The sequence below is a fragment of the Trachypithecus francoisi genome, unplaced genomic scaffold (genome assembly GCF_009764315.1).
Source record: "Trachypithecus francoisi isolate TF-2019V2 unplaced genomic scaffold, Tfra_2.0 Lachesis_group5, whole genome shotgun sequence".
Lineage (NCBI taxonomy): Eukaryota > Metazoa > Chordata > Mammalia > Primates > Cercopithecidae > Trachypithecus > Trachypithecus francoisi.
The window spans coordinates 107,280,976-107,306,896 of NW_022681470.1; the positions used below are offsets into that span (position 1 = coordinate 107,280,976).

The 25,921-nt window shown below is 40.5% G+C and overlaps 1 protein-coding gene across 4 annotated transcripts in view; it reads left to right on the plus strand.

The window, feature by feature from the left end:
* DENND2C (DENN domain containing 2C) overlaps positions 1 to 23,870 on the plus strand; it is an 86,769-nt gene extending 62,899 nt beyond the window's left edge. For 3 of the 4 annotated variants that reach the window (XM_033196972.1, XM_033196976.1, XM_033196975.1), the window contains exons 9-19: positions 2,115 to 2,224; positions 4,883 to 4,952; positions 5,496 to 5,573; positions 6,121 to 6,261; positions 6,708 to 6,856; positions 7,589 to 7,766; positions 11,503 to 11,544; positions 12,486 to 12,591; positions 19,701 to 19,940; positions 20,187 to 20,273; positions 22,006 to 23,870. In XM_033196972.1, coding sequence (XP_033052863.1) covers positions 2,115 to 2,224; positions 4,883 to 4,952; positions 5,496 to 5,573; positions 6,121 to 6,261; positions 6,708 to 6,856; positions 7,589 to 7,766; positions 11,503 to 11,544; positions 12,486 to 12,591; positions 19,701 to 19,940; positions 20,187 to 20,273; positions 22,006 to 22,037 — 1,233 coding nt within the window. In that variant the 3' untranslated portion in view covers positions 22,038 to 23,870. The remainder of the gene's footprint in view (positions 1 to 2,114; positions 2,225 to 4,882; positions 4,953 to 5,495; positions 5,574 to 6,120; positions 6,262 to 6,707; positions 6,857 to 7,588; positions 7,767 to 11,502; positions 11,545 to 12,485; positions 12,592 to 19,700; positions 19,941 to 20,186; positions 20,274 to 22,005) is intronic. The other variant, XM_033196977.1, reaches the window with a different exon arrangement.
* Positions 23,871 to 25,921: the final 2,051 nt, after the last annotated feature.

A 25,921-nucleotide genomic window follows, 5' to 3' on the forward strand; every position in this document is an offset into this window, starting at 1 on the left:
AGGAAACCCAGTACCTCGTGGGCCCCTTGTGTACCAGATTGCAGACTGCAGCACCTGGGTGTCTGTGAGAGTCTACACTCATCCCCCAGGATCCTCTTGCCTAAGGGAGTGTGATGTTAAATAGCAAATAAAAACTCCATTACAGAGGCCACAGAAGAAAAGATGTTTTATGTTTAATTTTTTCTGCTTTTTGGACAAGAAGCTCCACATTTTCATTTTGCATTATGCTGTCTGAATTATGTAGTTTTCCTTAGTAAGGAGTGATCCCTTTAATAGGGACATTTACTCACTCTCCTGCTCATTACTTGGACCACTTCTCTCATTTCAGTTACCTGCTTGGCCACTTTAGGACTTTTGGGTTTATAACCCTGAGTTACATGTTTCACTAAAAAAGCTGGTGAAGTACAACTGTACTGGAATCTAAGAGACATTTCCTGCATGGATTCTCATTTTCAAAAGGTCCTCAAAAATATCCCTACAGTAAATAATCAGTAAGTTTAATTTCTCATAAACTTTCTCAATGTAGCCTGAAAGTACAATGTCACAGCACTGTTAAGTGATCCAGAATGGCTACATAGTTTGGTTTTTTTAAGAAATTAAAGGGGCCGTGCACAGTGGCACATGCTTATAATCCCAGCTAGTTGACCAGCTGAAACGGGAGGATCACTGGAGCACAGGAGTTTGAGACCAGCCTGGGCAACATAGCAAGACCTCCTTCTCAACAACAACAAAAAAGAAATTAAAGGGGAGGTGATTTTTACTAGTTATCTGAAGGCAATATGGTAATTAGACTTAAGGGCTTGTTTTTATAGAGGACAGGTCATACTAATTTCTAAATGTCTGGTTTACTGAAATTTAGACTGTCACATAGGTACAGTACCAGATGTATGCAAAAGGGTCTTCTATGCTAAAATTTTACAAGAAGTTGCAAACCAGCAATTAGGTAGCAAAGATTCTATGCTAAAGGAAATGATTATATATGGGGTGGATTCTCAAAATAGTATCTCTTATTTTTTCTTTATTTTTTTTTTTTGAGACGGGGTCTCTCTCTGTCGCCCAGGCTAGAGTGCAGTGGCCAGATCTCAGCTCACTGCAAGCTCTGCCTCCCGGGTTTATGCCATTCTCCTGCCTCAGCCTCCCGAGTAGCTGGGACTACAGGCGCCCACCACCACGCCCGGCTAGTTTTTTGTATTTTTTTAGTAGAGACAGGGTTTCACTGTGTTAGCCAGGATGGTCTCGATCTCCTGACTCGTGATCCGCCTGTCTCAGTCTCCCAAAGTGCTGGGATTACAGGCTTGAGCCACCGCACCCGGCCTATTTTTTCTTTTTTTCGAGGAAGGTTTCTCTCTGTCACTCAGGCTGGAGTGCAATGACGCAATCACTGCTCACTGCAGCCTCATCCTCCTAGGCTCAAGAGATCCTCCCACTTCTCAGCCTGCTGAGTAGCTGGGACTACAGGCATGTGCCACTACACCCAGCTAACTTTTGTATTTTTTGTAGAGATGGGGTTTCACCATGTTGCCCAGGCTGGTCTCCAACTCCTGGGCTCAAGTGATATGTCCACCTTGGGCTCCCAAGGTGCTGAAATTACAGGCATGAGCCAGTGCATCTGGCCGTATCTTTTCTAAATAATATTCATCTACCATTTCAAAGCTTCTTTGATTGTTGATTGGACAGTGTCTTGAGGTGACTAGGTTTTTGTTCTCAGTATATTGAAGAATGAATTTTTATCTTATGTTCCTCGGTTCATAAAGATGCTGGGTTCCCATTAGTTTGTCAATCCTGAATTAAGATATTTTCTCTTGATAGGAAACTTTTCACTAATCTCTCTTACAGTAAATGCTGAGATATCCACAGGTACCATTTCTCCGTAAAAATAGGATTCTTTGTTCTCAGTAACGCTGTTCTCAGTTCATCTCCAGTGATTTCCAGAATTGACTTTTTAATTTTGTTAAGCAGTACAAAACCATGCTGAGGCTTATCAGTAACTGCCCAGGCTTATCAGAGACCTTTTTTCCTGAGATGAGACTGGGTTTTTTATTTCTATTCCCCACTTACATAGTATAATTTAAGTCACCTATTTTGAGGGTGTTTGAGGGTGTGATCTTTTTCAGGACGATCATGGCTATAAGCAGTCCAAAGACACGGAAGAGAGGCTTAAAGTTATCCCAAAATTTTGTTTTCCTGATTCAAAGGACTGGATGCCAACCTCAGAACTCAAGAGGTAAATGGGCTAATTTATCTAATTTATATTCATTAGAACTGAAAAAATAAATCAGAGTATTTGAGAAATGAGTAGAGCCATTAGTGAAGCTATGTGAATACTGTGGCAAGTCAAGGATGTGGTGGGAGGAAAGGAAGAAGCAGAATTAGAACATTTCCTATGTGGGGCTTAAAAAAAGAAAAACATGGAATAATTTCAGTGTCAAAAGGAAAACAAATTTGAGAGTCACTTCAAGCTTGCCAGTTCAACAACAACAACAACAAAAGTTCTATTTTACGTGCAATCAAAAATGCTCCCAAGTGTACAGAAAGGAAAAAAGACTTGGATTTTGAGACTCAACCTAGAAACAGAGATAAAACAGAGCAATGTCTTCATCTTCATTTTCTTTCTCCTTCAAATTAACAGAAGAATCCACAGCCCAGCTTTTATGTTCCCCTGTGGAACCTGTACAAAGGGAGGCTCCAGTTTGGGAAGTGTAGTATATTAAGAAAGGAAGTGTTAAAGAATTTCTTCCAGGTATCTAGAGGAAATTACTATTTTTAATGAACTATCATAATCTCTGAATTCTGCTTGTAAATATTAATAGATGCCTGCTTTGTTCAAAACTGTAATTATTGCTGATGCCATTTAGTTTGAAAAGCTTGATTTGTTGAACCATATCACATGGTAATGACCTTCTGGATAACAGCCTCAGCCGTTGCTTAAATAGCTCTGCACTTCAACTTCGCATTGCCTCCGGACTAAGCCACTGTCTCTCATAAGCAGTTTAGCCTGATTGACACTCTCATCTCTCAGCCATCACTGTTGATGCTCTTGTGTTGTCAGTTGCACTGCTACCTTTATAAACTGCGCCTTTCATGTTGACCTGGCTGCTCTGTGGCTGGCTTTCCCCCACAACGAGTTATATATGTTTATTCTAGAGTATTTGGGAAATACAGAAGAGTAAGTAAAAAGCAGAAATTACAGATCACTGGCAGTCTGGTTACTCAAAGGTAATCACTGTAAATATTTTGTCATATTCCCTTCCAATCTTTATTTTTAGCCAAATACAGATATGTATATATTGTTCAAGTTTGGATTTAGGCCAGGTGCAGTGGTTCACACCTGTAATCCTAGCACTTTGGGAGGCTAAGGTGAGAGGGTCACTTGAGGCCAGGTTTGAGACCATCCTGGGCAGCATAGCAAGTCCTTGTCTCTACAGAAAATACCAAAAAGCTAGACAGACATGGTGGTGTGCAGTTGTTACTCAGGAGACTGAGGCAGGAGGACCACTTGAGCCCAGGAGTTCAAGGTTGCAGTGAGTTATGATTATGCCATAGTACTCCAGCCTGGGCAACAGAGCAAGACTCTGTCCAAAAAAAAAGGAATGGAGGGAGGGAGGGAGGGAGGAAGGAAGGAAGGAAGGAAGGAAGGAAGATAATAAATATGTCTTCAGAAAATTAAGTTGTGTTCGGTGAGACCCAGTCTCTTAAAAAAAAAATTGGACTTTGCCGGGTGCTGTGGCTTACGCCTGTAATCCTAGCACTTTGGGAGGCCAAGGCGGGAGGATCACTTGAGGTCAGGAGTTCAAGACCAGCCTGGCCAACATGGTGAAATCCTGTCTCTACTAAAAATAAAAAATTAGCTGGGTGTGGTGGCACGTGCCTGTAGTCCCAGCTACTCGGGAGGCTGAAGCGGGAGAATTGCTTGAACCCGGGAGGTGGAGGTTCTAGTGAGCTGAGATGGCGCCACTGTACTTCAGCCTGGGTGACAGAGTGATACTCTGTCTCAGAAAAAAAAAAGTGGGGGGGGACTTATTTGATTATTGAGTCTGAGTTTCTTTCTTCGGCATATTTAGGTTTTCATTTTGTAAATTATTAACGCATTTCTTTTGCCCATGTTTCTAATGAGGAGTTGATATTTTCCTAATAATTTTTGTATATTAAGGATATAATCCTTTGCCTATCACTGCTCTATACAGCCTCTCAGAACTAAAGAGAAGAATTTGGAACTGAGAAATGACATAGCAAAAGTCTTTGTAGCTTACCTGTTTGACTAAATTGAGGATTCAACAAAAGGAAAATAAGGCCAGTCGCAGTGGCTCATGTCTATAATCCTAGCACTTTGGGAGGCCGAGGCAGAAGGATTATTTGAACCCAGGTGTTTGAGACCAGCCCTGGCAAGATCGTGAGACCTTATCGCTATACAAAATTAAAAGATTAGCAGGGCATGGTGGCACACATATGTAGTTCCAGCTACTTGGAAGGCTGAGGTGGGAGGATCACTTGAGCCTCAGGTGGTCAAGGCTACAGTGAGCTCTGTTTGCACCACTGCACTCCAGCCTGGGCAACAGAGTGAGACTGTCTTAAAAAATAAAAATAAAATTTAAATGAAAATAAGCCTGATTAATACCTAGAGTGGATGAATAAGAAAACAAAAGGAACCAACATCAACAGCTTATCCCATACCTATTCTCTCACTCCAGTACAAGGCAAGATATTCTTAAGGCCTGGGCATTCATTCCTTAGGAGGAATGTGACTTGCAATGAATGTAATATTATGCCTTCTTTTAGATCACAAAATGACTACTGTTGGACTCTAGTTTTCAATTGTTTGTTCCATGGAGAATGCCATAAGCGGTTGTTTGGATCCTAAACTAACTATTGGCTCTTTTTTCAGTGAAACATTCTCCTTTGTCTTGACTGGTGAAGATGGAAGCCGGTGGTTTGGTTACTGTAAGAAGCTCTTGGTAAGTATCAGATTTGTGTTACTTACCAAGACAGGGTTGGTCAAGGAACAATTGAGTCAGAGTAGGAATTTCAGAAGCACTATCTCTAGATGAGTTTGAGGGATGCTCAATGACCTGTGTATTAAGGAAGCTGTATTAGCGTTAAACAGCAAGAGCAAGGTGGGGGTTAACCACGGAGTGTTTTAGAAGAGAAGGGGTATGGATTTATTTTATTTGTTTATAATAGAGAAAGTAACTGATGACATAGTGGCTGAATCTCATCTGGATATATTTGGAATAGAGTACAATGAGCTACTCGAAGGAGCTCTGAGTTACTCATCAACCATATTAGGACTTTTTTCTTGCTTAGATGGCTTCACTAAACCTAGAATAAATCATGCTATCATTTTTAGCACTTTTCACATCTTTTAGTGTTCACTGAAGATGTGAGCCTTGGTTACTGCTCTGTACTAAAGAGTAGTAAAAGATAATTAGTAGTCCAAATCAATATTAATAAAAACTTACACTGCTTGATTTTTTGTTGTTGTTGTTTTTATCTTTTAGCCAGAAGGCAAAGGAAAGCGACTCCCTGAGGTATACTGCATGGTTAGTCGCCTAGGCTGCTTCAATCTTTTTTCAAAGGTGAGTGGAGAATGAGCTGTATGAAAAATGGTGTCCTTTTTGAGCTCGCAATGTTAAGTGGCATAGACTTTAACATACTACTTCAGAAAGGTTCCCTATTAGTAAACTAGGAACCACATGCCTGAAGGCTTAAACTCACATCTCTAATCCATTTGCTGTTGCTGTATCATCTTCATTTTGGTTTGCTAGAACTTTCAGCTTAAGGGAGAACATAGTCCAAAGCTTATCTTGTCTTGCGTCTTTCTTAGACCAAATTGCAAGATATTGTTGTTACTGTCACCTTCCTTGTCCCTCCCTTAGTGAGCCAAAAAGGGGCTTCTCCTTTAAAAATATGTTGATTTATGTTAGTAACTTTTCTTCAGGGTATAATGATACCTCCCAAGAGATATGATGCTTATTTAACTTTTATTGATTGCAGAAGCTTATCTGTCTTAAATTATATTTAGGTTATTTTAAAGTTTGTACACCAGGTTGGGCAGTTCCTGTAATAGCATTCTTTTATGTTTTTTAACTTAGTCCATAACAAAGTAACGCTTTGCATGTATAGATTCTGGATGAAGTAGAGAAGAGAAGAGAAATGTCTCCAGCCCTTGTTTACCCATTCATGCGAAGTGTCATAGAAGCTCCTTTCCCAGCTCCTGGACGCACCATCACAGTTAAGAGTTACCTCCCTGGGGCTGGAGATGAGGTAAGTTAGCTCATTTTGAAAAGATTTGATAGCCATTAAAAAGCAGGACTTATACTAGTAGGCAGTTTCCAGAGCCCAAGGGGATAGATTTCCCTTTTCCATAAACTGTAAAAGCAATGGAGAAATATCCAGCTGATCTGTAACAGTTCTTCCTAGACCCAGGACCCAGAGATTTTCTACCATACATAGACTGAGTCCCTTTGTAATGACAATTTCAATGTGATAAATGAAGACTGTATGTACTGTTGTCAGAAGGAATAAAGGATCTTGATTTACAGAACAAAAAGAAGCTGTTGGGTCCTGGCATTAGTATAGGAAGCTTCACAGATCCTGTGTAGCAGACCCTTCTTGAATTTAACTTACGTAAGAATAACAGGATCCATAGCGTTGGCACTAGGGGTTGTTTTCCAGTATTAGCTCACCTGATTCAACTTCTTGCATTTCAGTGCATTGAACTCTGCCGCCCACTAGATTCCCGACTGGAACATGTTGATTTTGAATGTCTCTTTAAGTGCCTGAGTGTATGTCATCTCATCCGCGTCTGTGCCTCGCTCCTTTTGGAGCGTAGGGTAATCTTTGTTGCTGACAGCCTAAGGTAAGAAATAAGTGAAATATGTTACTTCACACTGCTGTTTTATTTGTTCCAAATTTTAAAATTGGAGTTTTTTTTATTATTATAGTTTAAGTTCTAGGGTACATGTGCACAACAGGCAGGTTTGTTACCTATGTATGCATGTTGGTAACAAACATTATTCGTCATTTACATTAGGTATTTCTCCTGATGCGATCCCTCCCTCCCTCTCCCCACCCCACAACAGGCCCCGGTGTGTGATGTTCCCCACCCTGTGCCCAAGTATTCTCATTGTTCAATTCCCACTTATGAGTGAGAACAAAAATTTGGGCATATTTTTAAAATGTAGGATCAGTCTTTCAATTATCTAGTAGTATATAGTGGCATGGATAATGTCAAATGGTAAATCAACAAAAAGCCACTTGCATTAGGCTATACAAATGACTTTTTTGGGTTATAATAAATTTCCCTTTTAAATGCATTTTGCTTACCCTGTTGTCAAAAGTTGGTAATACTTTTCTAAGTACACTAATTTTTTGCATGAGAAATTGTGGAGATGAGCTGGATTGAGATTGAACATTTTCAGTAAATTAAGTTTAAATTTTAACTAAAATGTTAAAAAATTAATGACTGTTCACATAGTTTTTAATCTATGATCACTAACCAGCATCAATTTTTAATTCTTTAACATAATAACTGAAATGTCCTCCTTATGTTGCTCTATATATGACACCATTTGTTTTCTCCTCTGGCTAGCACCCTGTCAAAATGTGGCCATGCTGTGGTAGCTACACTGTATCCGTTCACCTGGCAGCATACCTACATCCCAGTCCTGCCAGCATCTATGATTGACATTGTCTGCTCACCTACTCCATTCCTTATTGGAATCCTGTCTTGCTGCTTACCACAGCTCCAGGACCTACCCATTGAAGAGGTGAGATGGAAGAATGGAACCTAATATTGGAGCATTGAGAAGTAAAAATAAGTGATCTTAAGAGTGGTGGAATTGTTATTAATTAATATAGTTATTATTACTACTTTATGCTATTTATAATATTTCTATTATATTATAATATTGCTGTTTATAATATTTCTAGTATTAAGATGGGAAAATTTGATAGTACACATAAATTCAAACCTGTATCTTATTTACAGTAGTAACCTTGGGCTCATTCTTGTGTTATTCTGAAGGGTACAGTACTCTGGATTAACTTTAAAAATTATTTCACGGCCTGGCATGGTGGCTCATGCCTGTAATCCCAGCACTTTGGGAGGCTGAGGCAGGTGGATCACTTGAAGTCAGGGAGTTTGAAACCAGCCTGGCCAACATGGTAAAACCCCATCCCCACTAAAAAGACAAAGATTAGCCAGGTGTGGTGGCACATGCCTGTAATCCCAGCAACTTGAGAGGCTGAGGCAGAATTGCCTGAACCCAGGAGGCGGAGGTTCCACTGTGCTCCAGCCTGGGCAACAGAGGGAGACGCTGTCTTAAAACAAAAACCCAAAAAACTTTATTTCAAATAAAACACAATATAGATACGTGGTTAAAGCAAAATGTACAGATACATAACCAGCATTAGAATGGAATGGAAATATTACCACAATGGAATCAGCGCCAACCCCCTAGAAGTGCCCCTCATGCCTCTTTCTAATCTCTGTTTCCATCCCCATCCCCATCCCCCACCAAAGGTAATCATTATCTTGACTTTTATGGTATTCATTGACTTGTTTTTCTTTATAGTTTTACCCCTAGGCATTCTCCCTAAGCAATGTAATTCAGTTTTGTCTGGTTTTAAACTTGATATAAATAGATTCATATGGTATATATATTTTTGCCTGGCTTCCTCTGCTCAATATTATATCTGTAAGATTGATCTATGTTGATGAGGTCAACAATAGTTTGATCATTCTAATTGTATATAGGATTCCATTGTGTGAATGTACCACAATTTTCTTATCCATTCTACAGTTGAACATTTGAGTTGTTTCCAGTTTGAGGTTGTTATGAATAATGTTGCTATAAATATACATGACTCCCAGTGCATACACACGTAGTTCAATGGGTATATACTTGGAAATTGAATTGCTGAGTCATAGGGTAAACGTATCTCCAACTTTAATAAATAAAGTTAAATTGTTTTCCAAAGTAGTTGTGCCAATTTAAATTCCCTTCAACAGCGTATGAGAATTCCTGTTCCTCCACGTCTTCACCATCACTGTCATCAGTTGTATAATTTAGCCTATCTGGTGGGTGCGTAGTGTTATTCACATTGTGGTTTAATTTGCACAAATTTAATTTAATTTGATTCCTGTTGAGGTTGAGCATCCTTCTATTTATTGGTCTCTTGAATATCATCTTTTTTTTTTTTTTTTTTTTTTTGAGACGGAGTCTCACTCTGTTGCCCAGGCTGGAGTGCAGTGGCCGGATCTCAGCTCACTGCAAGCTCTGCCTCCCAGGTTTATGCCATTCTCTCGCCTCAGCCTCCCGAGTAGCTGGGACTACAGGCGCCCGCCACCTCGCCCGGCTAATTTTTTGTATTTTTTTAGTAGAGACGGGGTTTCACCATGTTAGCCAGGATGGTCTCGATCTCCTGACCTCGTGATCCGCCCGTCTCGGCCTCCCAAAGTGCTGGGATTACAGGCTTGAGCCGAATATCATCTTTTATAAAAATCTTTGTCTCTTTCCACTACATTGTTTACTCTCTTGTTTTGTTTTTGGTTTTGTTTTTGTTTTGTTTTGTTTTTGAGATGGAGTCTCACTCTGTTGCCCAGGCTGGAGTGCAGTGGCGTGATCTCAGCTTGCTGCAACTTCTGCCTCCCAGGTTCAAGCAATTATCGTGTCTCAGCCTCCCAAGTAGCTGGGACTATAGGTGCATGCCACTATGCCCAACTAATTTTTTGTATTTTTAGTAGAAACGGGGTTTCACCGTGTTGGCCAGGCTGGTCTCAAACTCCAGTCCTCAAGTGATCTGCCCTCTTCGGCCTCCCAAAGTGCTGGGATTACAGGTGTGAGCCACCACACCCAGCCCCTACTCTCTTATTGTTTAAGATGTTTTCTTTTTCTTTACTTTTCTTTTCTTTTTGAAATGAAGTCTCGCTCTTGTCTCCCAGGCTGGAGTGCAATGGCGCGATCTCAGCTCACTGCAACCTCTGCCTCCTGGATTCAAGCGATTCTCCTGCCTCAGCCTCCTGAGTAGCCACCACGCCTGGCTAATTTTTGTATTTTTAGTAGAGACAGGGTTTCAGCATGTTGGCCAGGCTGCTCTTGAACTCCTGACCTCAGGTGATCCGCCCACCTCAGCCTCCCAAAGTGCTGGGATGACAGGCGTGAGCCACTGCGCCTGGCGTTAAGATGTCTTTTTATATTCTGGATACTGGCCCCTTTGTCTGTGGCTTGCCTTTTCATTTTCAAAAATGATGTTTTTTAATGCACAGAAATTCTTAATTTTAATGTGAATTTAAATAATTCACATTATTTTAAAATGAATTTTAAAATAATTTAAAATGATCAGTCTTTTTCTTTATACATGGGGTTTTTAGTGAGCTGCTTCAGTTACTTTATATTAACCTCATGAAAATATCCTTCTATATTATCTCTTGGGCCTTTCTTCATGTTGCCTGTAACTGTGGATTATGAATCCTCCTGGAGCTTGATTGTGTGTGTGTAATGTGAAGTAGGGGTTGTTTCCTTTGTTTTTATATGGTACCATCTGTGCCGGTACCACTTACTGAAAAGACTGCTCCCTGTTACTCCGCTGCCTTGTCCTTCTTAAAAAAAAAAAAAAAAAAAAAAATTTATTTTGGAAACTTTAAACATATGTAAAAGTAAACAGAAGAGTGAAACGAATCCTTGTGTACCAGTCACCCCACTTCAGTACTTATCAAGTAATGGCCAGTCTTTACCCTTACCCATTCCTCTTTCCCATAATATTTTGAAGGACATCCTGACACAATTTCATCTCTAAATATTACAGTGTGAACCTCTATAACATAAGGGCATATTTAAACATAACCTCAATACCATTATCACACCTAAAATATCCAACAATTCCTTGATATCAGCAAAATCCAGTGTTTAAATCTCCAGTTGTCCCATAAACTTTTAATAATTTGTTTAAATCAGGTTCAAAATGAAGTCCACACATTGTACTTATTTATTCATTTATTTATTTAGAGACAGGGTCTCACTCTGTCACCCAGGCTGGAATGCATTGGCGCAATCACAATCAATGCAGCCTTGACCTCCCAGACTCAAGTGATCCTCTCAGATCAGCCTCCCGAGTAGCTGGGACTACAGGTGTGTACCACACGCCCAGCTAATTTTTAAATTTTGTGTATAGACAGGGTCTCACTGTGTTGCCAGGGCTGGTCTCCGACTCCTGGGCTGAAGAGATCCTCCTGCCTCGACTTTCCAAAGTTCTGGGATTACAGGTGTGAGCCATCGTGCCTGGCCCCACACATCGTATTTAGTTGATATGTTTTTAGTCTCTTTTAATCTATAGGTATGCACGTCATCATTCTTTCATTTGCAATTTATTTCTTGTTGTGTCGATTGGCTAACTTTTAAATGGGCTAAAACTTTGAGTAAATTTTGTTTAAAACTATTCTCATTGTCTATATTTGTCTGTGAATGTCTCTGGTTGAACTTGCCTGGCTCCTTTATTTCACAGGTGCTGATAGTTGATCTCTGTGCAGACAAGTTCTTACAGGAGGTGAGTGCCAAAGGAGGTAATTACTAATGTTTTAGGATAAATGTCTACTGTAGATAATTGGACAGACAATATGTGAAAGTACTTAGAGAATATGACTCAGGCAAAACTTTTAGTTCCTATACATACTTGAGTTGACACCATGGCCAGTCAAGCAAGATCGACTTGAAAAATTTGGCTTCAGTTTATAGCTGTCTATCCCAAAGGAAGGAGGAAACATAAATGTGTCATTCTCAAAAGAGGTAAAACCACCCTTCAACTCCAGGTGGGTCGACACATAAGCCTCTAATTTAATTATATTTTAAAGGCATTTATTAAGCACTGATTGTTTCTAGATACTCTGTTAGAATGTAAAAATGAGTAAGACACAGTTTGAACCCTCAGGTCTTACAGTCTAATGCGGAGAAACAGACATACATAAAGTTTTAGAAATTGTATAATAGAAATTTGTACAAGGTACAGTAGGAGCAAAAATGAAGTGACCATTTATTCTTAATATTGAAGTAGAAAGGAAGAGTTCATAAAGCCTTCTTAGATCAGCCCTCCGGATATAACCTGTAGTCAGAGTGTGAGCTCTGAAACACAGGGTGAAAAGAAGAGTGTTTCCTAGGACATTTTCAGAATCGATTAGCTCATCACGTTTGAAATACAATTTATTTGTGCATGATCTTCATAATATAATAGAAGACTTGTAGATGAGAGAGATCTGGTGGAAAAGTGCCAGAAAATTTTATAAAGTATATTATTTATTTTTTTAATATAGTTAAAATATATACACCATAAACATGAAAGATTCTTCATGTAGGGAAGGAGACTTCAGACTGACTCTTTAGCCAAGACATATAAAGTCATTTGTGGAATTTTGGAGAAATAACTAGGGCATATTTGAGACTTAATCCCTCAAATCTCATACAAAGAAAAATCTCCATTTTTTTTTTCTTAAGGTATCTGATGAGGATGAAATTCTACCACCAAAACTTCAAGCTGCCCTGATGCAGATTTTGAAAGAAAGAAATGAAATCTTGACTCAGGAGCAGAATTTTTCACAAGGTATCAAGTGAGCCAAGGACTTAAGGGTTAAGGTAGTAAATATTTACCGAATGCCCAGCACTATGTTAAAGGATATACCAAAGTAGCATTAGATTGCCTGCGCCTTGAAAATCTTATAATCAGCTTCCTTGCTTATCCTCAATATGCCAAGTCCTCTTCTATTTCAGGACCTTTGCACTTGCTCAGTTACATTTATAGAATGCTATTCCCGCAGATATCCACATGACTCCTGCCCTTTCTTCCTGTAGGTCTATGCTCACGTCACCTTCTCCCTGAGGCCTTTCCTGACTGTCCTATTTTAAATTGTACCCATTCCCCTAGTGCTCCTTATCCTCTTCCCCTTGCTTTAATTTTCTTCAAGGCTCTTAGCACTATTTCATATGCTACAGCATAAGTTCTGTGAGAACAGCGGCTTTATTTTGTTCTCTATCTCCAGTACTTTAAACAGTATTCAGTAAGTAGGTACTCAATAAATACTTGTTAAATAAATGGGCAAATAATATTTATTGGGTGCTTACACTATATCAGGCATTATGCTAAGCACTTAATATACATTTTGTTTTATCTTTATGAAGCAGGTATCATTATTTAATCCTCATTTTACAGATGAGAAAACTAAGGCTATGTACTGACAGGGAATATTAGGGAAGGAACAGGGCTTTTTTGTTTGTTTTGGGTTTTTTCTCTTTTTGTTTTTTGTTTCTTGCTGTGTCACCCAGGCTGGAGTGCAGTGATGCAATTATAGCTCACCACAGCCTCAACCTCCTGGCCTCAAGCAATTCTCCTGCCTCAACTGGGACTACAGGCATGCACCACCACACCTAGCTAATCTTTTTATTTTTTGTAGAGACAGGGTCTCACTATGTTGCCTAGGTTGATTTTAAACTCCTGGTCTCAAGCAATCCTCCGGCCTTAGCCTCACAAAGCACTGGGATTACAGTTGTGAGCCACCACACCTGACCTAGAAGGAGCAGATTTAGAGGAGTAATAAAAAGTTTAGTTTTGGATGTTACAGTTTGAGATACCTATTAGATGTTTAATACTTAAGCAGACATCCAACTGGAAATGTTTTAGAAGAAAGATTTGGGCTAAAAGCAAACATTTAGAAATTGCTGTTTTAAAGCTGTGGGACCAGATGAGATGATCCTATAGAGTGAGTATTGTTAGAAAATAACAAAGGTTTAAGGATTGAGCCCTCTGTTGCTTTAAATGGCGTGGTTAGATTTCCAACACTTGGAGGTTGGAAGGAGAACTATCCAGCAAGGGAGACTAAGAGGAGCAGCCAGTAAAGGAGAAAAACCAGGAAAGTAAGTGTGTAAACTGCCAGGAGTGTGGGCAGGTACAGTGGCTCACACCTGTAATCCCAGCACTTTGGGAGGCCAAGGCAGGAGGATTGCTTCAACCTAGGAATTCCAAACTAGCCTAGGCAACATAATGAAACCTCATCTCTACAAAAAGTGAAAAGAAAAATAAAAAACAAACAGGAGTGTGACATTGCAGAAGTTGAGCAAATAGAATACTTCATGAAAAGAAGAGTAATCAGTTATGCCTACAGCTACAAAGAGACCAAGTATGGCAAGGACTTAAGATTTGACCAGTGGATTTGACAATATGAAGACTTTGATAACAGCAGATTCAGTGGAATGAGGGGAAGAAAGTGAGATGGGAGAGGGTTCAAGAGAGAATCAGAATTCCATTCAGCCGATTGATTGTAAAATTTATTATTTATTATTTTTATATTTATTTTTGAGACAGGGTCTCGCTTTGTCACCCAGGTTGGAGTACAATGGTGCAATCTTGGTTCACTGCAGCTTTGACTTCCTGAGCACAAGCAATCCTCCCACCTCAGCCCACCATGTAGCTGGGCCAACAGGCGTGCACCATCACACCTGGCTAGTTTTTTGTATTTTTTGTAGAGACAGGGTTTCACGATGTTGCCCAGGCTGATCTTGAACTCCTGAGCTCAAGCAATTCCCCCACCTCGGCCTCCCAAAGCCGTGGGATTACATGGGTGAGCCATTGCGCCCACCATAAAATTTAATTGGATGTACAAAGGGCCAGGAATAGCCAAGGCACTCAAAAAAGAACAAGATTGGAAGGCTTGCACTACTAGACATCAAAATTTATTATAGGCCGGGCGCGGTGGCTCAAGCCTGTAATCCCAGCACTTTGGGAGGCCGAGATGGGTGGATCACGAGGTCAGGAGATCGAGACCATCCTGGCTAACACGGTGAAACCCCGTCTCTACTAAAAATACAAAAAACTAGCCGGGCGAGGTGGCAGGCGCCTGTAGTCCCAGCTACTCCGGAGGCTGAGGCAGGAGAATGGCGTGAACCCAGGAGGCGGAGCTTGCAGTGAGCTGAGATCCGGCCACTGCACTCCAGCCTGGGCGACAGAGCAAGACTCCGTCTCAAAAAAAAAAAAAAAAATTTATTATAAAGATAGTAATTAAGATAGTTTGGCTTTGGTGCAGAAATAGAGCAACAGAAAGAATACAGAGTGTGTATGCATAAGGAAACTTGATTTGTGTCAGTGCCAGCGTTGTGTATCAGTGGAAAAAGGATGGATCATTTAATGATCCTTGGGCTGGGCGTGGTGGCTCGCACCTGTAATCCCAGCACTTTGGGAGGCCGAGGTGGGCAGATCACTTGAGGTCAGGAGTTTGAGACCAGCCTGGCCAACATGGTGAAACCCCGTCTCTACTAAAAATACAAAAAACTAGCCGGGCGAGGTGGCAGGCGCCTGTAGTCCCAGCTACTCCGGAGGCTGAGGCAGGAGAATGGCGTGAACCCGGGAGGCGGAGCTTGCAGTGAGCTGAGATCCGGCCACTGCACTCCAGCCTGGGCGACAGAGCAAGACTCCGTCTCAAAAAAAAAAAAAAAATTTATTATAAAGATAGTAATTAAGATAGTTTGGCTTTGGTGCAGAAATAGAGCAACAGAAAGAATACAGAGTGTGTATGCATAAGGAAACTTGATTTGTGTCAGTGCCAGCGTTGTGTATCAGTGGAAAAAGGATGGATCATTTAATGATCCTTGGGCTGGGCGTGGTGGCTCGCACCTGTAATCCCAGCACTTTGGGAGGCGGAGGTGGGCAGATCACTTGAGGTCAGCAGTTTGAGACCAGCCTGGCCAACATGGTGAAACCCCGTCTCTACTAAAAATACAAAAATTAGCCAGGTGTGGTGGTGCACACCTTTAATCTCAGCTACTCAGTATGCTGAGGCAGGAGAATCACTTGAACCCGGGAGGTGGAGGTTGCAGTGAGCCAAGATTGTGCCACTGCACTCCTGCCTGGGTGAGAGAGTAAGACCCTGTCTAAAATAATAATAATAAAGAAATAATAATAAAAAATAGAACAATTGGTCTTCTATATGAAAAGAAATGAATATGGATGTACATCTCATACTATACAGAAAATTAATTCCAGTGAATTTAAAGACTTAAAAGCAAAGCTTTTGAAAATATTTTTGAAAGCATAGAAGAAAATATTTTATGTCAATAACAGAGTGGTGGGGTTCTTAAAAACATGGCACAAAGAGCAGAGGCCATAAAGGAAAAGATAGGTTAATTTGACTGTGTTAAATCTTTAAATTTTCTTTTTTTTTTTTTTTTTTTTTGAGACGGAGTCTCGCTCTGTCTCCCGGGCTGGAGTGCAGTGGCCGGATCTCAGCTCACTGCAAGCTCCGCCTCCCAGGTTCACGCCATTCTCCTGCCTCAGCCTCCCGAGTAGCTGGGACTACAGGCGCCCGCCACTTCGCCCGGCTAGATTTTTGTATTTTTTAGTAGAGACGGGGTTTCACCGTGTTAGCCAGGATGGTCTCGATCTCCTGACCTCGTGATCCACCCGTCTCGGCCTCCCAAAGTGCTGGGATTACAGGCTTGAGCCACCGCGCCCGGCCTAAATCTTTAAATTTTCTTTTCATCAAGGGACACCATGGAAAAGAGATTTTAAAAACTAGTTACAGACTAGGTGAAGACATCTTCAACATATGTAGCTACCAAATGAATAGTGTCTAGAATTTATTTTTTTAAAAAACACCTGCAAATCAGTAAGAAAAAGATAAACAATCCAATAGAAAAATGAGGAAAAGATAGGAACAAACATTCAAAGAAGAAGAAACATGATAAGCACATAAGTAATTGAAGAGACATGCAGCCTCACTACATCATTTACATTCAGGGAAGTGTAAATGTAAGCTACAGTGCAATACCATTTTTTATACCCACCATATTCACAAAAACTAAAAAATCTGTCCAGGCACTGTGGTTCATACCTGTAATCCTAACACTTTGGGAGGTCAAGGTGGAAGGATCACTTGAGCCCGGGAATTTGAGGCTGCAGTGAGCTGTAATGGTGCCACTGCACTCTAGCCTGGGCAATAGAGCAAGACCCTGTCTCAAAAAAAAAAAAATTTAAGTCTAACAATATCAAGTATTGGTAAGAGTGTGTCAAGTAGTTCAACCACTTTGAAGTTGGTATTATCTAGTAAAATTAAAGGTGTACATATCCTACAACCCAACAATGTAGTTTGTAGATACATACCCTAGTGAATCTCTCGTACATGACCACTGGGAAACAAGTTCAGTAATTTTCATAGTGCTAGTATATGTGATAGCAAAAACTAAAAACAATGTGAATATCCATTTTCAGGAGAATAAAGCTTTAAGAATGAATTTTTTTTGAGATAAGGTTTTATTTTGTCGACTAGGCTGGAGTGCAAGTGGTGTGATCATGGCCCACTGCAGCCTTGACCCCCTATGCTCAAGCAATCCTCTGTCCTCAGCCTCCTGAGTAGCTGGGACCACAGGCCTGTGCCACCACGCTCAGCTAATTCTTAAATTTTTTGTAGAGATGGAGTCTATGTTGCCCAACCTGGTCCTAAGCTCCTGGGCTCAGGTGAGCTGCCTGCCTCAGTCTCCTAAGTGTTGGGATTACAGGCATGAGCCATTGTAGCTGCACCCAGTTAAGAATGAATCTTAAAAACATATGTTGAATAAAACAGTAAGTTGAAGAAGACTACAACATTTTGTATACCGTTCAAAGACATACAAAACCTAATAATATGCTATTGGGGTTTTATATGGGTATAGTGAAACTATAATGCAGAGCAAGGGAATAATAAATACAAAATTCCATGGTCACTCTATTGGAAAGTAGGAGAAGAATGCCATTAGAGAGAGTCACACAGGAAACTTCAAAGATATTAGTGATGTTCTGTTTGTAAGCTTTGTTTGTGGTAGAGAATTTATTCATTTCATTGTTGATCTTATAAAATACTCATACATATCAAAGAATATGTAAAGTATATACATTAAAAGGGAAAGAATAAAGAAATTATAGAAAAACATAATTTTTAAAAGGAAGAAAATAAGACATAACAGTGAGGCAAAAGTGTTGAAGATAAATGCAGTGTTGGGGCTGGGTGTGGTGGCTCATACCTGTGATCTCAAGCACTTTGGGAGGTCAAGGCAGGATAAGTTCAATACCAGCCTGAGCAACATAGCAAGACCCCATCTCTACAAAAAAAAAAGTAATTAAAAAAAGAGAAAAAGATAAATGCAGTGATGGACACGGATTCTCAGCTGCAGAAGGAAAGAGATGAGAAGGAAGGGAGTTGGACAAAATATAGCGAAACCCTAGATTAGAGTCAAAGTGTAATTCAGAAAGAGACCTTGGAAATCACCTGGTCAGCCCTGCTAGCTGCCCAGATGTGGACAGGCCAACTGAAAAAAGTGAGCCACCCACTATTAAACAACTGCTTTATGGTAGAACTCTGACTAAACTTAGGTCCCTGATTCCCATCCTGAGTGCATCCCTGGGAAAAGAGCAATGACAGTGTGAAGGGTTGGGGGGGAAAGACTATTTGGATATGGAAGAAAAAGAGGGAGTGTAAGCTGAATCTGAAGTTTGAGCCTGGAACCTGGAAGGCAATATAAGGTAGTATATTATAGAGATTAAAAATCACCTGACTTGTGAGTCCAGCATCTTCACTTACTAGATGGGATGACCCTGGAGAATTTATTTAATCATTTGGCACCTCAGTTTCCTCTGTAAAAGAAAAAAAAAAAAAAGATTATTATGTTTGTAAAAGCACTTAATACAGTGCAACTTCAGCACTCAAATCACTATTTTTATGGGATAATTATAGTGTAGTATGAAATGGCAGTGTCACCGAGGCATGGTGGCTCACATCTGTAATCCCAGCATTTTGGAATGCTGAGGTGGGAGAATTGCTTGAGCCCAGGAGTTTGAGACCAGCGCCTGGGCAACATAGCAAGACCCTGTCTGTATTTTAGGGAAAAAAAAAATCTTTATTTAAAAAAATGGGACTATTGAGAGGGAAACTGATTTGGTGGGGAAATATAATGTATTTGGCTTTAGATATGTATTGTTTGTTTAATTGATTCATAGTCCAAGTTCCAAAAAGAACCTGACATAGTGACCTTTAGACAGATGGAACTTATGTGCTAATGGGACAGCCAAATGATAACCACCCATAGGTAGCCTGAAAATGTAGAAGGTGAGATAACAGGGCTGGAAAACTAAGGTTTGGAATTACAGTATTATCATAGCCAGCTCTATCTCTGTGCCAATTAGCCCTTTAAGGAAGGGGGTGTTGAAGAAGAGTGTCTGAGCACTATGCTCAGGAAGAGAAAGGACAAGAGAAAAAGAACTGCTTTGTCATCAAGTCAGGAAGGGAACCAGGAAATCAGAAGAGCATAGAGTTGTGGGGACAAAAGAAATGAGGAGGTAGTCAGCACAAATGCAACATGGAGCTTAAAGGAGATAAAAATAGAAGAGCAGATTAAATTTGGCTGGCTCTCACCAGTGGCCTTTGAAAGAGCAGTTACAATGAAATCAACAGATGTGCAAGCCAGTTTGCAAGATGTAGAAGGAGTATGTATGGAAAGAAAATGAAGGTAAGGGTAGAATCAATTAGCCTTTTCTAGGTCATGGAGAAAGAAAGTGAAGAATGAACACTCCTAGATTTATTCTCAGTCCTTTGATCTATAACTTCTTAGGCATGACTTCCATAACCAGAACCAGTGTTTACAGATACAGATAACTGAGGAGATTTTTTTCTTTTTTCTTTTTTCATGTTGCAGCAGATGTGACACTCAACTCTCTGGTGTCCGAAGCATTTGTCAGGTTTTTTGTGGAGTTAGTAGGACATTATTCTTTGAACATGACTGTCACGGAGCGTGGGGAGCGTGTTTTCCAAAGGGAACCATTCCGTAAGTCCCACACCTCCCGAAGTGTACGCCACTTCCTGGATCTCTTCATGGAGACTCAGATGTTCGCAGGATTCATCCAGGACCGAGAGCTCCGGAAAAGTGGAGTTAAAGGTCGGTTTCATTATTAAGTTCTCCCTCTCTATTTAGTGAATACCTTGAAAGATTTTACTATATTATGAATAAAAGGTATTGTAAAGCAACAAGGACTCAAAATTCGAGTTGTTTATTATGAGAATTGTTTATTTTGTAATATTGTTATAGCCCTGGGAATAATACACTGGTAATGAGCACAGAGTTTTATGTAATTCCCAGTCTGGAGTGTTAGACAGTTTCACCAACATGAGTTTTTCCTTGTAGGTTTGTTTGAGGTCCGGGCCATCCAGTATTTGGAAACAATTCCTGAGTCAGAGCCCAGTGGGATGAATAGAATTTTGCGGAGTCTTGGTAAGTTGCTGTGTTTTCTTGTTAGATAAATGTTGCTGAAGACCAGGCGCAGTGGCTCATGCCTGTAATTCCAGCACTTTGCGAGGTCAAGTAAGGAGGTTTGCTTGAGGCCAGGAGTTTGAGACCAGCATGGGCAACATAGTGAGACCCCATCTCTACACAAAATTTTAAAATTAGCTGGACATGGCTTGGCATGGTGGCTCATGCCTATAATCCCAGCACTTTGGGAGGCTGAGGCAGGTTGATCACCTGAGGTTAGGAGTTCGAGACTAGCTAGCCTGTCCAACATGGTGAAACCCTGTCTCTACTAAAAATACAAAAATTAGCCTGGCTTAGTGGCAGGCACCTGTAATGCCAGCTACTTGGGAGGCTGAGGCAGAAGAATTGCTTGAACCCAGGAGACAGAGGTTATAGTGAGCAGAGATCACACCATTGCACTCCAGCCTGGGCGACAAGAGCAAAACTCTCTCTTAAAAAAAAAAAAAAAAAAAAATGAGGCATGCTGGCACATGCCTGTAGTTCTAGCTATGTAGGAGGTTGAGGCCTGAGGGGAATTGCTGGAGCCTGGGAGTTTGAAGCCTCAGTAAGATGATCTTGCCACAGACGACAGAGTGAGATTCTTGTCTCTGAAAAAAATAAATAAAAATTTAAAAAATAATAAATAAAAATAAAAAATAAATGTGGCTGAAAAAGCTTTGCGGTAAGTGGGCCTCATCACAAAAGCTTTATAATCAGATCAGTAATATAGCCTTAAATACACTGACCATAAACCATGATGCTAGTTTCTAAGTGTTTTGGAGAAAAAGAAGCATTTTTCTCAAAATTTGGGATCCCTCATCAGAGTGGTCTGTGGGGCCATTTCCCAGAGATGAACCTCTCTGATAGAAGTTTATTTATTTCATGATATGTTTGTATATCATGATTATTAATCTTTTCTAGGACACATTCCTTGGAGAATCTTATAAAAACTGTGGTCCTTTTTCCCAGAAAAATGTATTTACAGCATATAAATAAATTTTGCGTATAATTTTAGGCTGCCCATGTACCCCATGAAGTCTATCCTTGGTACTCCAGATTAAAAACACCTGGTTTAGAGGGACTTCTGAGGTAAAAGAGGATTTCTTACAAGTCTTTAATTTTCTAGTTCATAAACACATTTATGATTTTTCAATAATAGTTAATTATCTAGTATGATATAAGAGAACAGGGGTGTGGCTAGCCTAAAATAATGAATAACCTATATTCTATGATATTTATATTTTGTCTTTGAAATATATGCCCCCTAATTAGGCCCTGTCCTTCACTAGTTGACAGACCACGGACATATTAGGCCTTAGGCTGTTATTTCATCTTTATACTATGGAGTTAGATTAGATCAGTGGTTCCCAGCTCTGACTACATTTTATAATCTCCAGAGAACTTTAAAAGATTTTCCCCTGGGCTCCAGGAGATCTCTGGGGAGAAGCCAGGTGATTTTAACCTATAGTCAAGGTTGAAAACCACCGGATTACATGATGTCTGAGTTCTTTTTGACCTCTGCAATTAATTAGACACATGGGGTTTGGGGTTCGTTTTTGATTTTGTTTTGGTGGTTAAACACATCAACTGAGTTTGAGATGTCAGCTTAACTCTTGGGCTGTTCTGAATGACTGACCCGTTAACCCCTTGCCTCAAATAATGTACAATAAATAAAAATGAACTGAGAGTTCACTGTCCTTTTCTTTCCCTTTAGGAAGTAAAATGAAATTTCTGCAGAAGAAATGAAACCTCTGATTGTCTCCATCCTGAATATACAACAGAAAGTGCCAAAGAAAATATTTTTCCAAGGGTCAGGATCCCATGAAGTATTCTACAAAATTCTTGAAATTTTAAAAGGTTAAAGAGTGAGTCAGGCTGTCGGAGGAGGATTCTCCTGTTGCTGCTGTAGTAATCACTGGAGAATTGTTGGGAATGGTCTGGAACCAATGCCATCTTTACTCTGTCTCCATTTTTTTTTTTTTAATAGCAGCCTTTTCTATGTAATTCTTGGGCTCATTCTCTGTTTTGTGCTTCATCTATGAAAGTAGTTGTCTTTCACAAGGAAAAGCCTTGTTGTTACATTTTAAAAAATAGCCCAAAGATGAGAATAATGAGAGAAATGCTGAGTTTAACATAGAAGAGAGACACGATGGAAATGGAGAACACTGGCCTTATACGCATAATTCTCATTACTGAACTATCATGGCAGCTTTAAATCCATGGGCTGTTTGACCTGGGCAAAGGAATAGACTCATCACATATCTCCATTATTTTGTCTTATATTGTATCTAGGGGAATCTCAGGAGGAAGCCCTACTTGTAATATTATAAAGTACTGTTATTAAGTACCTTATAAAATTAGACATCTTGCAACTCCTCCTCCAAAATGTGTAGCATTTGAGTAGCTTGCTTGTCCCTCACATGTCAACATTAAACTTTGTGAAGTCTGGATCCAGTGGCTCACGCCTGTAATCTCCACCACTTTGGGAGGCTAAGGCAGGAGTTTGAGGGTAGGAGTTTGAGACCAGCCTGGGCAACATAGCAAGATCCTATCTCTACAAAAACATTTTAAAAATAAGTAAATAAATTTAAACTTTGTGGAATTATAACTATTATGAAAATGTCCTCTCAAGGGCATGGGAGCCACCTTTATTTTTTAGTGTCCACCATGTGCCATGCACTGTGGTATATGTATGCATATCATCTCAACCAATCCTTAAATCAACCTTATGAGATAGATATTTATATCTCCATTTTACTAATAAAGAAACTAAGGCTGGGTGCTGTTACTCACGTCTGTAATCCCAGCACTATGGGAGGCCAAGGCAGGTGGATCATTTGAGGTCAGGGGTTCGAGACCAGCCTGGCCAATATGGTGAAACCCTCTCTCTACTAAAAATAAAATTAAAAAAAAAAGTAGCTGGGCATGGTGGCAGGTGCCTGTAATCCCGGCTACTCGGGAGGCTGAGTCACGAGAATTGCTTGAGCCCAGGAGGTGGAGGTTGTAGTGAGCGGAGATCGCACCACTACACTCCAGTCAGGGTGACAGAGTAAGACTCCATTTCAAAAAAAAAAAGAAAAAAACACAAATTCAAAGAAGTTAAATAAGTTGCCCAAAGTTATACAACACAGAACTGAAGCCAGGACTTTTATGGACACAGAGAAATTTGGTTAGTCCTCCAGATGGAAATTTCATCTCAGTAGGATTATATAGCTATTTATTTTATTAATAAAAATTTTGTATTAAGTGTACCAGAGCCACTTTTCAGCTCTGAGGATAAGGGACTTTATATATAGATGCCTAGATGAGACTCTTTTTATTCCCCTAGAAATGCTGAAATTTTTGCTCTAATTAAATTAGACTCAAAATATGAACATTCCTTGAACATATACCACTTAGTCATCCAGACCTTTAATATCTAAAGTAGTAGTAGTAGTGATTAGAAAGAGAAATTTTTCAGTGATGGTGCAATGTTTTGTGTGTGTGTGTGTATGTGTGTGTGTGTGTGTGTTTTGAGACGGAGTTTCGCTCTTTTTGCCCAGGCTGGAGCACAATAGCACAATCTCGGCTCACTGAAACCTCCGCCTCCTGGGTTCAAGCAGTTCTCCTGCCTCAGCCTCTCATGTAGCTGGAATTATAGGTGCCCACCACCACACCTGGCTAATTTTGTATTTTTTGTAGAGATGGGTTTCACCATGTTGGCCAGGCTAGTCTTGAACTCCTGACCTCAGGTGATCCACCCACCTTGGCCTCCCAAAGTGCTGGGATTACAGGCATGAGTCACTGCACTGGGCCTGTTTGGTTTTTTCTTTTCAAACTCATGGGCAAATTCAAGTTCAGATGGTGCACTTTTCATTTATTAATGTTATAGCAAATATCAGTTTGTTTTCTTCAGTTTCTGCTGATGGTTTCAACTGGCACAAACAGTATTTATTCAACCTTACAAAACTGTTAAGTTGTATTGTGATACAGTTTATTGACTTGTACAGTATTTCATTACAACCCATTCAGGTATGCATGAATCTGAAGCAGAACACCATTTAAGACTGGTGCTGTATAATATAATTCCTACAGATGTGGGTCCAGGGAATAGAACTGAGCCTTTTTTTTTTAATGTTAAGTAGGTTACCCTAATGGGGCTTCTACTAGACATCTCTCCATTTGGTCTCTTCTTACACTTCAGCCTAGCGGGAACAGTTAATAATTGGATGTTTATAAAATGGGGGTAAAAGGGTTTACTGTGATGGATCCTGGCTATCCCTTTAGGAGGATACCTTTGCTTCAGGAATGCTGTCTTCATCTTTGCAGCCTGAAGCTGCTTCATTTCCTTAGGTCTGTTGCGTTTTGTTTCTGTAAAGTGTTATGAATTCTGGATATTTTTGTAAAAGAATCAAGATTTGTATAAAATGTTGTTTACAGATCTTTTAATGAATAAATACATAAAAAAACCCACAGATCCCTTGGAGAATTCTTAAGATGTAAAGATCTTTTATGTCACTTAAATCTACAGCTAGCACATTTACCTCATGGTACTTATGTAATAAGAATTAGTCTTAGACTGATCAGGCTTAATAATGGAGGTCAACATTTCCAGGCTCTTGGCAGACAAAGCCTGGGTCTAGACTGCACACTGGGCAGGGTATATAGTCTGACAACTTTGTTTGGTCTTCACCTGCTTAATCAAAGGGAGGCTGCTTAGTCCAGGAGCCATGCAGAAGACAAAGTGCATGGGCAGCAGCTTGAATAGTTCGGAGACAGTGAGGAGTGCCATTCTATTACCGTTAAGTCCTAAAGGCAAAATGACAGGATTTCTAAGGAACTGAGGTTCCTTTTGATACTCAGACCATAAAGCTTCACAATTTTAATTGGAGACTGGCGCCTAATTCTAGAGCCTCTTTAAGAATTGTACTTATCCAATGCAAAGGTTTCCAGGGTGCCGAGGGGGAAGGATAGTCGGGGTACAGCAAGGAAGTAAAAGAGGAACGACCCGGGGTGCAGTGGCTCACGCCTGTATTCCCCACATTTTGGGAGGCCTAGGCGAGAGGACAGCTTGAGGCCAGCCTTGGCAACATAGGAAGGCTCCAACTCTACAAAAAAAATTTAAAATGGCCGGGCGCTGTGGCTTACGCCTGTAATCCCAGCACTTTGGGAGGCCAAGGCGGGCGGATCACGAGGTCAGGAGATCGAGATCATCCTGGCTAACACGGTGAAAATGCAAAAAATACAAAAAATTAGCCGGGCATGGTGGCGGACGCCTTGTAGTCCCAGCTACTAGGAGGCTGAGGCAGGAGAATGGCGTGAACGCAGGAGGCGGAGCTTGCAGTGAGCCGAGATCGCGCCACTGCACTCCAGCGTGGGCGACAGAGTGAGACTCCGTCTCGGGAAAAAAAAAAAAAAAAAAAATTAAAAATTAGCCAGGCGTCGTAGTGTGCACCTCTAGGCCCAGCGGCTCAGGAGCTGAGGTGGAAGGATCGCTTGGGCCCGGAGGAGTTGAGGCTGCAGTGAACTATGATCGCGCCACTGCACTCCAACCTGGGCAGCAGAACAAGACCGTGTGTCCATAACAAAAAAGGAAAGAAGTCCGGCACAGAGGAAGAGAAGATTAAGGGGAGAATGTGGGAGTAAGCAGA